This window comes from Oncorhynchus keta, chromosome 29 (assembly GCF_023373465.1).
Source record: "Oncorhynchus keta strain PuntledgeMale-10-30-2019 chromosome 29, Oket_V2, whole genome shotgun sequence".
NCBI classification, from domain to species: Eukaryota; Metazoa; Chordata; class Actinopteri; order Salmoniformes; family Salmonidae; genus Oncorhynchus; species Oncorhynchus keta.
In genome coordinates this window covers 53,249,602-53,266,229 of record NC_068449.1, presented here as the reverse complement: position 1 = coordinate 53,266,229, position 16,628 = coordinate 53,249,602, and the positions used below count along the sequence as shown (strand labels likewise).

The 16,628-nt window shown below is 46.5% G+C and overlaps 1 protein-coding gene across 10 annotated transcripts in view; it reads right to left on the bottom strand.

Annotated features, from left to right (window-relative positions):
• Nucleotides 1-16,628, bottom strand: part of LOC118373765 (type II inositol 3,4-bisphosphate 4-phosphatase) — a 263,035-nt gene that overhangs the window by 38,908 nt on the left and 207,499 nt on the right. For all 10 annotated transcript variants that reach the window (XR_008086480.1, XR_008086479.1, XM_052486795.1 and 7 more), the window contains 2 exons: nt 15,165-15,273; nt 7,000-7,183 (listed from right to left, as the gene is read on the bottom strand). Coding sequence is in view for 8 of the 10 variants with exons in the window: in XM_052486795.1 (XP_052342755.1) it covers nt 7,000-7,183; nt 15,165-15,273 (293 nt within the window). In the remaining 2 variants the exon portion in view is untranslated. The remainder of the gene's footprint in view (nt 1-6,999; nt 7,184-15,164; nt 15,274-16,628) is intronic.

The following is a 16,628-nucleotide window of genomic DNA, read 5'->3' as shown; positions in this document are numbered from 1 at the left end:
ATTCTAATAGACTATAGTTGATAGTTGATATTCTAATAGACTATAGTTGATAGTTGATATTCTAATAGACTAACTCACAATGACTCAGATAGTTGATAGTCTCCAGGTTTATTCTCTCTCTCAGTTGTTTGCATTTCGGGTAGATTTGAAAGTAGTGAACCATTCTTAGGGGAGGATTGTCTATACTGTGCTGTGTGGTGCATTTGAAGGTGTTGCGTCTGACAGAGAAACTCTCAGGGTTTCTCAGACAGCGAGTCCACTAAACACACGGTACAATATCAGATGAATGTGTGTTCTAATCTAGGACTTGGTTTAAACTGTCTCTGGTGAAAGAAAAACACATTTCAAATCGCTCGCTTTGTTATCTTATCCTACTTTTGCTCACCTCTCAATCTCAAGTGAGAACTTCACTTCACTCTGGTTCTCACCTTCACCTACTGTGGAGAACTAAGGAGCGGAAATCCCCTGAGAGAAAGAAACATTGTGTTCTTCAATACATCCGTGATCTCAACTGAGGGAAAAGTGCAAGTCAGAGGTGAAATGCTTACGGTTGGAGGAGTGGTTTTTATGTGTGATACTGTATGTTTGATCTAAAGTAGATGAAAGAACTGCAAGAGGAGGAGTGGTTTTTATGTGTGATACTAAATCTTTGATCTAAAGTAGACAAAAAAACTGCAAGGCTATACGCTCACTGCTTATTTGAAGAGGATGAGAGGAGTTGTCTGTACTATACTGTATGATTAGGGTTATAAATCTACTGGTCATTTACCAAAGTTACTGGAATCTTCGGTAACGCTGGCAATTAACAGGTTGTCTACGGTAACGCTGGCAATTAACAGGTCGTCTACGGTAACGCTGGCAATTAACAGGTCGTCTACGGTAACGCTGGCAATTAACAGGTCGTCTTCGGTAACGCTGGTAATTAACAGGTCGTCTACGGTAACGCTGGCAATTAACAGGTCGTCTACGGTAACGCTGGCAATTAACAGGTCGTCTACGGTAACGCTGGCAATTAACAGGTCGTCTACGGTAACGCTGGTAATTAACAGGTAATCTATGGTAACTCTGGTAATTAACAGGTCATCTATGGTAACGCTGGTAATTAACAGGTCGTCTACGATAACTATGGAAATTAACAAGTCATCTATGGTAACTATGGAAATTAACAGGTCATCTATGGTAACGCTGGTAATTAACAGGTTGTCTACGGTAACTATGGAAATTAACAGGTCATCTATGGTAACTATGGAAATTGACAGGTCATCTATGGTAACTATGGAAATTAACAGGTCATCTATGGTAACTATGGAAATTAACAGGTCATCTATGGTAACTATGGAAATTAAAAGGTCATCTATGGTAACTATGGAAATTAACAGGTCATCTCTGGTAACTATGGAAATTAACAGGTCATCTATGGTAACTATGGAAATTAACAGGTCATCTATGGTAACTATGGAAATTAACAGGTTGTCTACGGTAACGCTGGTAATTAACAGGTCGTCTACGGTAACTATGGAAATTAACAGGTCTTCTATGGTAACTATGGAAATTAACAGGTCATCTATGGTAACTATGGAAATTAACAGGTCATCTATGGTAACTATGAAAATTAACAGGTCATCTATGGTAACTATGGAAATTAACAGGTCATCTATGGTAACTATTGAAATTAACAGGTCATCTATGGTAACTATGGAAATTAACAGGTCATCTAAGGTAACTATGGAAATTAACAGGTCGTCTACGGTAACGCTGGTAATTAACAGGTCATCTATGGTAACTATGGAAATCAACAGGTCATCTATGGTAACGCTGGTAATTAACAGGTCATCTATGGTAACTATGGAAATTAACAGGTCGTCTACGGTAACGCTGGTAATTAACAGGTCATCTACGGTAACTATGGAAATTAACAGGTCATCTATGGTAACTATAGAAATTAACAGGTCATCTATGGTAACTATGGAAATTAACAGGTCATCTATGGTAACTATGGAAATTAACAGGTCATCTAAGGTAACTATGGAAATTAACAGGTCGTCTATTGTAACTATCGAAATGAACAGGTCATCTAAGGTAACTATGGAAATTAACAGGTCGTTTACGGTAACGCTGGTAATTAACAGGTCATCTACGGTAACTATGGAAATTAACAGGTCATCTACGGTAACTATGGAAATTAACAGGTCATCTAAGGTAACTATGGAAATTAACAGGTCGTCTACGGTAACGCTGGTAATTAACATGTCATCTACGGTAACTATGGAAATTAACAGGTCATCTACGGTAACTATGGAAATTAACAGGTCATCCATGGTAACTATGGAAATTAACAGGTCGTCTATTGTAACTATCGAAATTAACAGGTCATCTATGGTAACTCTGGTATACTTGAATAATAAAAAAGACTCATATAAAGTATAATTTCTATATATCTGTGTCCATATTGTCCATGAGTTTCTAGTGGATGTGGATCAAGAGAAAATAGTCCAACTAATTTTTAAATTGCCACCAGTTTGGCACCGAAACATTTACAACAAATACATAGACATAGTAAAAAATATATATATATCAAGAATATTTCATGCTGAAACCCACACCAATGGAATTCACTAAGTTGATGGTTTATATTTAGGATAATGTTTTACATCTTTGTCATTCTATAAATATTTTTAAAAATCTTATTATTTTATATATGTTCACATGTGATAAGGCCACACAGAGGGCCAGAGATAATTACAGACACCTGCTATAATCTGAAGTACCTGTATAAAATTCTCCCAAAACCTTGAAAGCTACCAAAAGTCTAGTGGTTTACTGATACACTTTCCAGTAATATACCCTCCCTTTGCAAACCTACACTACCGGTCAAAAGCTTAAGAACACCTACTCATTCAAGGGTTTTTCTTTCTTTTTCACCTGGGATCCTTTTCCAACAGCCTTGAAGGAGTTCCCACATATGCTGAGCACTTGTTGGCTGCTTTTCCCTCACTCTGCGGTCCCACTCATCGCAAACCATCTTCATTTGGATGAGGTCGGGGGATTGTGGAGGCCAGGTCATCTGATGCAGCACTCCATCACTCTCCTTCTTGGTAAAACAGCCCTTACACAGCCTGGAGGTGTGTTGGGTCATTGTCCTATTGAAAAACAAATGATAGTCCCACTAAGCGCAAACCAGATGGAATGGCGTATCGCTGCAGAATGCTGTGGTAGCCATGCTGGTTAAGTGTGCCTTGAATTCTAAATAAATCACAGTGTCACTAGCAAAGCATCATCACACCACCTCCTCTATGCTTCTCGGTGGGAAATACACATGCGGAGATCATCCGTTCACCTACTCTGCGTCTCACAGCGTTTGGAACCAAAAATCTCCAATTTGGGCTCCAGACCAAACTACAAATTTCCACCGGTCTAATGTCCATTGCTCATGTTTCTTGGCCCAGGCAAGTCTCTTCTTCTCATTTGTGTCCTTTAGCAGTGGGTTCTTTGTAGCATTTCGACAATGAAGGCGTGATTCAATCAGTCTCCTCTGAACAGTTGTCTGTTACTTGAACTCTGCGAAGCATTTATTTGGGCTGAGATTTCTGAAGCTGGTAACTCTAATGAACTTACCCTCTACAGCAGAGGTAACTCTGGGTCTTCCTTTCCTGTGGCGGTCCTCATGACAGCCAGTTTCATCATAGTGCTTGATGGTTTTTGCGACTGCACTTGAAGAAACTTTCAAAGTTCTTGACATTGTCCGCATTGACTGACCTTCATGTCTTAAAGTAATGATGGACTGTCATTTCTCTTTGCTTATTTGAGCTGTTCTTGCCATAATATGGACTTGGTCTTTTCCCAAATAGGGCTATCTTCTATATACCACCCCTACCTTGTCACAACACAACTGATTGGCTCAAACGCATTAAGAAGGAAAGAAATTCCACAAATGAACTTTTAAGAAAGCACACCTGTTAATTGAAATGCATTCCAGGTGACTATGCCATGAAGCTGGTTGAGAGAATGCCAAGAGTGTGCAAAGCTGTCAAGGCAAAGGGTGGCTATTTGAAGAATATGAAATAGATTTAGATTTTTTAAACACTTTTTTGGTTACTACATGATTCCATATGTGTTATTTCAAAGTTGTAATGTCTTCACTATTATTCTACAATGTAGAAAATAGCAAAAAAGAAAGAAAAACTCTGGAATGAGTAGGTGTTTTAAAACTTTTGACCGGTAGTGCATGTATGGTACTTCCTACTTTATTAAAGGAGAAACATGTACAGAGAGGAGAAAGATGTTGAATGGAAAGTTCTAGATATAGGCTGGGAGAGGTGTATGACCTCATAGCCATGCCTGGTAGGTACGCCCGGGTAGGCACACCTGGTAGGTACGCCTGGTAGGCACACCTGGTAGGTATGCCTGGTAGGCACGCCGTATCCAATGTAATTTAACACAGGACGTTTTTCTGCCCAAATAAGGCAATCCTCTTATACTGTAGTAATGCATAGAAGATAATAGTAATAGGTATTCTGCGCTTTTGGATATAAGCATCAGTTCCCAGAAGGCAGGAGATGAATTGATGCATCGTTCTTTCACTGATCATCATCATCATCACCAATAGCAGCAGTAGCAGTAATAACACAGCATCTGAGAACCCGTAGATCGTTGTAGATCTTTTTTGTTGTTTCATAGTGTGGGTTTTCTGTTTTAAACTCCCCCCTATCCCTTTCTCTGAGGGGAGTTACAGCATCCACCTGGCCCAGTGACAACCCTCCTCCATAGCCTTGAATCCAAGCTCAAAATTGTGAAATAATCAGTTTGGATCTCACTCCCAGACTCTCTCTCTCTCTCTCTCTCTCTCTCTCTCTCTCTCTCTCTCTCTCTCTCTCTCTCTCTCTCTCTCTCTCTCTCTCTCTCTCTCTCTCTCTCTCTCTCTCTCTCTCTCTCTCTCTCTCTCTCTCTCTCTCTCTCTCTCTCTCTCTCTCTCTCTCTCTCTCTCTCTCTCTCTCTCTCTCTCTCTCTCTCTCTCTCTCTCTCTCTCTCTCTCTCTCTCTCTCTCTCTCTCCTCTCTCTCTCTCTCTCTCTCTCTCTCTCCTCCCTCCCTCCCTCCCTCCCTCCCTCCCTCCCTCCCTCCTCCCTCCTCCTCCCTCCCTCCCTCCCTCCCTCTCCCTCCCTCCCTCCCTCCCTCCCTCCCTCCCTCCCTCCCTCCCTCCCTCCCTCCCTATCGACCGAAACTCCACATCCATCTGTCTGGACAGTGGACACACACCAACCCAGGGAGCCAGCATGGCTGTGTGTGTTTTGAGAGTTTCCATGGAAACGCTATGGGTCGATGACCTAATTGATCCAGGATCATACATTATATGGTGAAAATTGTGTGCTGAATATGTGGTTTTGCTAGGTGGACTACGGATTATCAATAATGTAAATGAGAACTTGTTCTCAACTGGCCTACCTGGTTAAATAAAGGTTAAATAAAAAGTGTAAAAAAATGAATTAAATAAATGATAGATGAGCTACTTAGGGTGAACTCAGCACTATAAGCAAATGTGCAAACACACATTCAATGACAGACTACTCATGCATATGACATGAACAACTGTCCAACGGACAACCATCAATCAATCTCCCCATCCAACTATACATTTCCCCTGTACACACCCTACCACAAGCCTCCCTCATTCCACCCACCACCCACACACACCCAATAACCGAGACAGAGACACACAAAGTTTGAAGTTCCAATCAGAGGAGCAGGGCCGGTGCTGACCAGGCCGCCTGCGTGTCTAATCAAGGATGAGGGGAAGCGGTGACATAGAGAATGTACCAATTAAGCTGTCTGATTGGGCTCTACTCCACTGTGGCAAAAACAATCTCTCACTCACTCACTGCAGCAGATTGCAAATCTGACAGCACCAGATGTAATTCATAATTACACGGATAAAACACCAAGTGTCTTGTCCATAAAACTCTGCGCTCGTCGACTCGCAATTCACTTGAGTTGGCTTTGGCGTTTTAATGATGAGTTATGGACAGTGGGTATGATGAGAGGTGTGTGTGTGTTTGGGGTGTGTTTAACCCTAGAGCTAGATGTCTTCACGGCAGATGTTTTGTAGTAGGTGACAGTACGCTTGAAGTCCAACTTCAGGTCACTAAAATACACTTGCTGCAGCCAAATATATTCAACAAAATACAGTATAAACAATCATCTCTGAGGCAAAACACATGTTCACACTCAGTCACTGTAAAGGAGATTTCCTACAAATAGCTCCAGTTTTAATCCCCCTGGTAGCTCACCTCCCAGGCTTCGCCTCCCAGGCTTCGCCTCCCAGGCTTCGCCTCCCAGGCTTCACCTACCAGGCTTCACCTCCCAGGCTTCACCTCCCAGGCTTCACCTCCCAGGCTTCACCTACCAGGCTTCGCCTCCCAGGCTTCACCTACCAGGCTTCACCTACCAGGCTTCACCTCCCAGGCTTCACCTCCCAGGCTTCACCTACCAGGCTTTACCTACCAGGCTTCACCTCCCAGGCTTCGCCTCCCAGGCTTCGCCTCCCAGGCTTCACCTACCAGGCTTCACCTCCCAGGCTTCACCTCCCAGGCTTCGCCTCCCAGGCTTCACCTACCAGGCTTCACCTACCAGGCTTCACCTCCCAGGCTTCACCTACCAGGCTTCACCTACCAGGCTTCACCTTGCCTGATTACACACTAGCACAGCAGGAGCGAAGAGCTCCAAAATGAGCTCCCCTGTGGTGCTACACACATCCAGATGGTGGTATTCAGCCCAGCACCATTCCTGCACCCGGGTACGTTTGAGCTCCATCGTGGGGGAAAGGAACATGGACAGAGGGGGTAGATTTTGGTGATGGTTGGAGACCTGTGTGGCTAGAGATCCAGCCAAGGGCACTAAGCTGCACTCCCACCCCAGGCTTGGAGCTAAATGGTGGGGAACGGAACAAGGAAAGAGCTGGTAGGTGGTGGTGGTTCTGATAGTTGTGGTGGTAGAGGCCTACTCACCTTTCCAGCCAGGGTCTTGAGTGCCTCCCTCAGCCCAGTCATGGAGTGCTGCTGGGCGGCCTGAAGCAGCTGGTCTGCCAGGCCCGAGATGAGAGGTTGGAGATGGCCCACACTGTGCAACACCTCCTGGGCCTTGGCTGTGTGCTCCGGGGAGTAGTAGATGCACTGGTATGCTGTGCTGAAACTGGAGAGGTGATGGAGAGAGAGAGAGAAAAGGGTCAAGATTTTAGAGGACAGCAGTGTAGATAAAAACTGATAAAATAAGAAACATTGTAAAAACGGTGTGTGGTATAGTCTGGATACAGTGTGTGGTATAGTCTGGATACAGTAAGTCAAATGTTGCTCTAGTTGCCTGAAACTGTATCATAGATCAATGCTTTCCAACGTTTCAATCTAAAACCACCTAATTAATATCTGCAGCCAGATGAATATTATGAATAATTAATACTTATTTTTCATTTTTAGGGAAGCGTTTTACCCTCAGATGAAATGTGTTTTGTCAGTTCATAGATTCAGGGCACATCAATCCCAATCAAACGTTCACCTCAAGAAAAGTTTCAATGACTTTGTTTGAGTTCTCCACAGTGATTTCCTGCCATCAGACCAAGCGAGTGCGTTAACGAGGCAGCGATTTGAGGCAGTCAACCCTCCCAGCTCGTTTAGATTCAGCTCTGAACAGCCTGTATGTAGGCCAGACCCTGGAGCCAGATCCCAAGGCATAACTGACTGAAGACTGAAAGAGTGAATGCCTTGAGAACGAGAGAGTGAGTAGAAGAGTCCTCAAAGCAATCTTTTATGACACATCCTCTACCTGCTTCGTCAGTACAGTGCCAAAACCTGGGGACCTTTATTACTTCAGGTGTACTGGGGGCTAGCTAGCTGCTGCCAATGTAGCATCTGATTGGTTAGCGCTAACAAACGCTGGCCTTGTCATTACGGCTAATGAGTTCTCTGGAGATAGGCCACCCGCTGCAGCCCATAGACAATCAGACTCGGCCTCTTATAAGATCCAGTACCATCTTATCCCATCTCTACAAAGTAGTCTATAGTCAATACTAGGGAAGTTGCTAGGGAATACGGGGGAAAAAGCCAACATTTGCTTGAATGATAACTTACGTAAGTCATTTCGTTAAAACGTGGGCATTCTCTTTGAGTCAGAGTTCATATTACCACATTATAACGGAGGGTACAAATGGAAGAAGATCAATAAAACAGAATACCACCGGAAAAACGCCATTGTCTGAGTGAGTGAGTGAGTGAGTGAGTGAGTGAGTGAGTGAGTGAGTGAGTGAGTGAGGCAGACACAGACTCATGAGCTAATTCCAGCTGCATAACAACACTGTTGACCCATAAGTACAAATCCAGCCATTAGGTATCCTGTGCTGTGGATAATCAGTGTTTACACATGGTCCCTACCGCCTGATGCCACAGGAGAGCATTGACCTATATCGGAGCTGGTTATTGGAGGGAAACCATAAATTCCTCATCAGGATGTCCTGTCAGTCCAATAAGCAAGCTTGCTTCCACCAAAGCCAAGATGGCTGCCGACAGAAACCCTGCTTGTTAAGGGAAAAGCTTGAAAATGGACACCTGACCTGGAATATCCTTGTTTACAATGGTGGAGGAATTTGTTGTTAGGTGTTTAATCAAGAAGCAAAGGATTTTGGCTGTGTTTCTTAGCGTCTACTGGCAATTTGCTGAGCCACAAGCTAGCTAGTTTAATGTAAAATACATGTTTGTATACATGTTTTTACTCTGCAGATGATCTTATATCTCCGGTAGGTTACATCTGAGAGAACCAGAACCTCCCAGGAGGGGGCGGGGGGGGGGGGGTCTTTTTCGACCCAACTCTCCCCCAGACACAGCCTCCCTAGTGGGCTAGCTATCCCACACCTCGCTCTCCGCCCTGGAGCATCCACCCACCCACTAGACCGACCTATTAGGAGGACTTAGCAAAACTAGCAAATAGTAAGCAGTCTAGCAAAACGTCCTCCCTTGATGTTCCTAAATGATCAATGGGAATTGGTTATGACAGTAATGAGAGGGAGAGAGGGAAAGAGAAACAGGAGGAGAAGAAGAAGAAGCAGCAGCCTCTCTTCTCTAATTAAGCCTGTGTCTCTGGCTCATGGCTAATTAATAGTGGGGAAGGAAATTAATGAAGAGCTTCCAGGCCTGCTGTTGACAGCCAGCAGGAGCAGAACACTGCATCGGAGGACGGCAGGACTGAGTCCCACAACTCCTCGGGCCAAAAAACACACTCTGTCATTGAGACAAAGACAGGCCTGGCACTGTAAGGCAACTGATCCTAGACCAGTCTGATCACTGCCAAAGCCCACTCTGTCATTAGTGAGAGGACTGGATAGCAATTGATCCTAGACCAGTCTGGTTACTGCCAATGCCCAACAGCATTGGTCTGGACCTGACCAGACCAATGCTGTTGCCAAAACCCACTCCGTCATAGAGACAAGGCTGGAATGCAACTGATCGCAGACCAAATAATAGGGCCACTGTCAAAGTCCTCCTCCATCAAACAGACATACAACCTGCACCAGACTGATGCCAGAACAACCTGTGTTTGAACAAGATTGTGTCCATTGGTTACTCAGGTCTCGTTCCCCAAAGCCCAGTTTGTCGTAAGACAGTGCTGGATAGCAACTGATCTTAGAACTGTTTCTCAAATCAGACTAGGATTAACAGCCACTCTCTAGGCACTGATTTCAGACCAGTCCTTACTGTAGATCTGACCAGGGCTACTGTCAAAACCCACACTATCATATAGGAGAACAGGAGCATAGTAATATGAAATGAAATGCACAGTTTCTTACATCTGACCAGGGCTACTGCCCTTCTCCATCACACAGACAGACAGCCTGATGCCAGAACAGCCTGTGTTTGCACAAGATAGTGTTAATCAGTTCACTATTGGTTCTAGTACGCAACTTATTTTGCTCCTTTGCACCCCAGTATCTCTACTTGCACATCTATCACTCCAGTGTTTCATTGATAAATTGTAATTATTTCACCACTATGACCTATTTACTGCCTTACCTCCCTAATCTTACTACATTTGCACACACTGTATACAGATTTTCCATTGTGTTATTGACTGTACATTTGTTTATGTGTAACTCTGTGTTGTTTTTGTCGCACTGCTTTGCTTTATCTTGGCCAGGTCGCCGTTGTAAATGAGAACTTGTTCTCAACTAGCCTACCTGGTTAAATACAATAAAAAAACTGCCAAGGTCCTCTCTTTGAAACCAATAGGCATCTGTCTGTTTCAACTAACACCTGGGAATAACACACACACACACACACACACACACACACACACACACACACACACACACACACACACACACACACACACACACACACACACACACACACACACACACACACACACACACACACACACACACACACACACACACACACACACACCCTATTTAGTTGGACAGAGTTTTGCAAGTGAAGTTAAACCTTGACATCAGGGGACTCTATTAGGTGTATGTATTGTAGCCTGAACCAAACTGTCCCTGCTGTGACTGCTGCTCCCCTCCACACCCCAAAATGACCATTAGGCAGTGTTGCCTGAGCAGACGGCGGCCCCACAACAATAAAGGTCAGATACTCGGCAGTGCGAACAGCGAAGGAGCAACACAGCACAGCACAACCTGCACACACACACACACACACACACACACACACACACACACACACACACACACACACACACACACACACACACACACACACACACACACACACACACACACACACACACACACACACACACACACACACACACACACACACACACACACACACTACACCTGACCTCATAAGCTGGCACAGCCCTCATGCTGGGGCCCTGTGCATGTACACAGAAGCACACACACACACACACACACAATTGGAGAGAGAGAGAACGAGAGAGCGAGAGAGTACTGTATAAAAACAAGAAGTGCTTCCACCTCAGCCCAGCAGTGTTCCCCCTTACAGATCCCGATGATGCACATTAAATAAACCTGGGCTCCAGCCAAAGTAAGTGTCTCTTATCACTGTACAAAAAGCCAAATGATTCAAAGGAGTGGCTTGTTACAGAAAGATTAGTCTGCAACGTCTACAGGGTTCAATTAAAAAGAAGGAAAAAAGAAAACAGCCATTTGGGTGGAAGGCATTAATGAAAGCTAAATGCACCTGCCCTGTATGTAAATAGCTTTGTAGGATACTGATGGGGCCCGAAGTGCAGCTGTTAATTTAACTTCCTTTCAAGGTCCCATACTAAGAAGATACCGCTGGCTCTGGCTGTTGCTCCCATCCCGCTCTCTCTCCCTCTCCCCATCTCTCACCCTCTCTAGCATCCCTCTCTTTTGCACACTCCTCTTCTATCCCGCTTCCTTCCCTACCCACTCTCTCTCTTCACCATCTCTCCCTCTCCGCTCTCCCCTCCGCTCTCCCCTCCCTCTCCCCCCTCTCTCCTCTCCCCTCCCTCTCCGCTCTCCCCTCCTCTCTCTTCCCTCTCCGCTCCCCCCTCCCTCTCCGCTCTCCCCTCCCTCTCCGCTCTCCTCTTTGCTCTCCCCTCCCTCTCCTCTCTCCCCTCCCTCTCCGCTCTCCTCTCCGCTCTCCCTCCCTCTCCGCTCTCCCCTCCCTCTCCGCTCTCCCCTCCCTCTTTGCTCTCCCCTCCCTCTCCGCTATCCTCTCCACTCTCCCCTCCGCTCTCCTCTCTCCTCCCTCCCCGCTCTCCCCTCCTCTCCCCCCCTCTCCGCTCTCCCCTCCCTCTCCGCTCTCCCCTCCCTCTCCCCTCCCTCTCCGCTCTCCCCCTCTCCCCTCCTCTGTCCTCCCTCTCCGCTCTCCCCTCCCTCTCCGCTCTCCCCTCCTCTCTCTCCCTCTCCGCTCTCCCCTCCCTCTCCGCTCTCCTCTCCACTCTCCCTCCCTCTCCGCTCTCCCCTCCGCTCTCCCCTCCCTCTCCCCCTCTCTCCTCCCCTCCCTCCATCCATCCCTGCTCTCTCCTCTCCCTCTCCCCCTCCCTCTCCGCTCTCCCCTCCTCTCTCCTCCCTCTCCGCTATCCCCTCCCTCTCCGCTCTCCCCTCCCTCTCCGCTCTCCTCTCCGCTCTCCCCTCCCTCTCCGCTCTCCTCTCCACTCTCCCCTCCCTCTCCGCTCTCCCCTCCCTCTCCCCTCCTCTCTCCTCCCTCTCCCTCCTCCCCTCCCTCTCCGCTCTCCCCTCCCTCTCCGCTCTCCTCTCCGCTCTCCCCTCCCTCTCCGCTCTCCACTCTCCCCTCCCTCTCTCCGCTCTCCCCTCCGCTCTCCCCTCCCTCTCCCCCTCTCTCCCTCTCCCCTCCCTCTCCGCTCTCCCCTCCTCTCTCCTCCCTCTCCGCTCTCCCCTCCCTCTCTGCTCTCCTCTCCACTCTCCCCTCTCCCCTCCCTCTCCGCTCTCCCCTCCGCTCTCCTCCCTCTCCGCTCTCCCCTCCCTCTCCGCTCTCCTCTTCACTCTCCCCTCCCTCTCCGCTCTCCCCTCCCTCTCCCCCTCTCTCCTCTCCACTACCTCCATCCATCCCTGCTCTCTCCTCTCCCTCTCCCCCTCCCTCTCCCCTCTCTCTTCCCCTCCTCTAGGTGTCCGAGTTGAATGGCTCTTTTTTTGCCCTCCTGATTCCACCTCCAGGTTTTTCATTTTTCCTCTCCTCCCTTTGATTAATTTATATGTCATTGAACAGTCAAGTCTCACATCTAGACTATTGTTCCCTTTAATCAAAGACGATTACAAAAGGCTCTTGTTCAAAGGCAGGGTGTCTGTCTGTGTGTGTCTACAGATTAGGTCTAACCTCGCTATCTATTTTCATAACATGACTTAATTTCAATTTATTTCAAAACACTAAACATGGTCTTCAACAGTGAAGATTGAAGAGCACCTCTTGGCAGATATGCTCGAGTCAAAATAAAAGTGTCCTGGGCCTCCCGGGTGGCACAGTGGTTTAGGGCGCTATACTGAAGCGCCAGCTGTGCCACCAGTGACTCTGGGTTTGCGCCCAGGCTCACCGGGAGGTCCGTGGGGCGACACACAATTGGCCTAGCGTCGTCCGGGTTAGGGAGGGCTTGGCTGGTAGGGATATCCTTGTCTCATCGTGCACCAGCGACTCCTGTGGCTGGCCGGGCGCAGTGCGCGCTAACCAAGGTTGCCAGGTCCATGGTGTTTCCTCCGACACATTGGTGCGGCTGGCTTCCGGGTTGGATGCGCGCTGTGTTAAGAAGCAGTGTGGCTTGGTTGGGTTGTGTATCGGAGGACGCATGACTTTCAACCTTCGTCTCTCCCGAGCCCGTACAGGAGTTGTAGCCATGAGACAAGATAGTAGCTACTAAACAATAATTAAAATAAAATAAAAAAATAAAAGTGTCCACAGCTGGCGCTGCAATAACATTAAATCACGGAAATTGATTTTCCCCCATTGAAAGAAAACATGCAACTCCATTAAAATGCCAATGAAGCAAATCCAAGATAACCATGGAGAGGAGCATGAAATCCCATTTTAGGGAAATGACTGACAAATGTCTGGATTCCGGGTCAGACATGAGATGGGGCTTGGCAGTTGGCCGTTCCTCGGTTAGCCAGGCGGAAAATTGAAAAATATAAGCTACAGTTAGCTAAGTCAAATATGAGACAAAAAAAGTATCCCTGGGTACTCCTTCCTTGCCCAGTGTAATCTCTCTTTTAAAGCAATTGATTTTACTTCAGTGGACTCTCTTCGTCCCAAAATATGCTAACTCTTATCGTAGTGTTTGCTAGCAGATAAGCGTTGAATACTGGGCAAATTCGCTTGTGCAGTTCTAACTTATTTTTCTTCAAACTTATTTTCTTTCGGTTTCTTTCTTTCTTTCGGTTTCTTTCGGTTTCTTTCTTTCTTTCTCTCCATCTCCTCTTCTTTGTTGAGCTCTAAACTCAGTGTAACTAATTGGCTCTGACATGGTCAGTAATGACTCGGCACTCGACAGAGAAGCTTTGGGGAAAATCACTTCTCATTTCCTCAGGCATCACTCAAGTGGGCACATGTTGAACCCATGACAACCCCCTTCCATCTTACAGCATGGGAAGGGCAAACGTCGACAAGATACAAAACGCTGATCTCAGATAGGAGGACATTAAGGCGGCCATCTTGATGAACGACCCCAGGGCCAAGCTGTATTCTTAAAACGTCTCAGAGTGGGAGTGCTGATCTAGGATCAGTTTAGCATTTTACATAATATTGAATTCGATTAAATGGACGAGGGAGGGCCTGATCCTAGATCAGCACTTCTTACTATGACACACTTTATGAATAGCTATGGGGGATGGTGGTTGGGACTGTTACTGTACTGTGACAGTTCTCAGTTCACCTACATCACTATATTACCCCCATCGGGCTGTTTGACAGGCCTGTGACGGCCCCACTCAATGAGAACATACCAATTAGACATGTCTTCACCGTCAGAGAGAGAGACTCTACATCAGGCACACAGCCACAGCCCGCGATGTGCGCTAGGTAATTGAATCAAACAGACACAATTCAATCACAGTCTCTCAGAGTGTCAATAAGGACGACTCAGGGTTATTGCGAAGGGACCTGGAAGATCCAAAATGGCCACCGCACAGAGAGAGAAGCCAGTGAGTAAATACAAAAAGCCTGAGTCAGTCAACAGTCTCATCGGCATTAGGGCCTACACCCCTCCAGTCAAACATAGCCGTCAGTGGCAAACAGAGCAGATCCCAATTGAGTCAAACCTCCCAGCTCAGCTGTCACTAACAGTACTGCGTAGCCCAGCCCGACTTGCACAAATCAAATCCTGATGTCAGGACCAAATGAATCTGTCACTACCAATGCTGGCCCTGCTACATTCACCTGTCGTTAGCAGAACAAGCCTCACATGAAACCCAGTCAGAGACAGACTTACATCCATCCTTCTCTGTTAGTATCCTATACCTCTCCACCTTAAAGTGGGCCAATCCAAAATGGCACCCCTTACCCAGGCCAAAAGTAGTGCACTGTACTATACATGGAATATGGTGCCTTTTTGGACAAAGCCACTTTAATGCTTTATTTAACCAGGAGGGTTGCATTTGGGTACGAATCTATTTTCCAAGGCATCCCTGTCTCTGCTGCATGGTATGTGTTGTATAATGAGGCTGTCTCACCTCTTCTTCTCTGCCTCATGTCTGCTCAGTAGTCGCTGCAGCCCTCCGCCCTTAAAGCCCTGGAAGTGGGCCGCTGGAGCCCCCACCGTGATCACGTCATAGAATGCATCTGGGGAGGCAAGAAGGTGTCCCGCCTGGGGTTAGCGGGAACTGTGTTGTACAGTACAATACACCAAGTAGAGAGGAAGGGATGGGAACATGAAGAAGGGGGGTCAAGAAGGAGGGGAGGGTTTGAGAAAAAGACAAACATGAGACTTCTATAAACCTTTTTTCCTCAGAAGGAAGGTGGAAAATTGTTACGCAGGAAAATAGTCATACAAGGTTCTGTTGGAATGTGTAATGAGGTCTGACAGTAGTGTGGACTGAGGAGAGGTGGTGAAGTGTGTGTGTGTGTGTGTGTGTGTGTGTGTGTGTGTGTGTGTGTGTGTGTGTGTGTGTGTGTGTGTGTGTGTGTGTGTGTGTGCGTGTGCGTGTGCGTGTGTGTGTGTGTGTGTGTGTGTGAATCCTCCACTGTGGTGGTTTAGTGCGGTGGAGGACAGCTAACGAACGGCCTCTGTGACGGCAGACCAGCCAGCCGCCACAGAAAGTCCTGTTTCAGAAGTCCTGTCGACAGCATTACTGACAGAGCTGCTCTGAATGCGAAGGTTGGGAAGGGTATTGGTTGGCACTCGCCCCACGCTCCAGTCTTAATGATCCCATGGTCGCCGACATGGCCCCCTTGTCCCCCACCTCTCCCTGCTCAGCCCCTGGGTTCTCAAACTTCCCAGCTCCCCTTAATTGGCTACTGCCTCACAACGTACAGCGACACAATGAAATACAATGGTGAGCCGACAACATCACTCACACGGGCCAATTTGCTCTAGCTGATTTCCTAGTGTGTCCCTTCTCCGCCCCCATAAATCGACTGGAGAACCGTAGGGTGGGGGGGGGCTGTCTTTCTCTCCCTGGGAGGAGAAATTATTGCGGGCCGGTGAGATACATTTGAATAATTCATACTTAAACAGGACATGGGAATGGGTTAAGGGAGATAAAATGTCCCTTTTACATAACCCAAATGGAGTTTATAACACTGTTTCCTTACTCTGCAATTATTGACAGGCTGAGGAACAAGGTGCTAATATCTTGCAATCAATGTCTTAGCATTAAGTATTATTGAGTTATTATTGAGTTAACCCTAGCACAGTTAGACCAAGCATTTATGCTATGAGTATTGTGAATAACATTTACCATTAAACATTTCACCAAATAATAATTCAAGGAAAATTACTAAAAAATGTGAGGACTGCAGTTCGTATCCATTTAAAAGTAATCACATTTATTACAGTTACGCAATAAGAATGCAATTTGCAAATGACACACACCAGAAATCTTCACGATTAAAAGGATACAAAATATCCTTTTAACAATAAATCTTAACAGCATAGAGTAATCACCACGACAGTACCAACGTATATCAGGTTAACC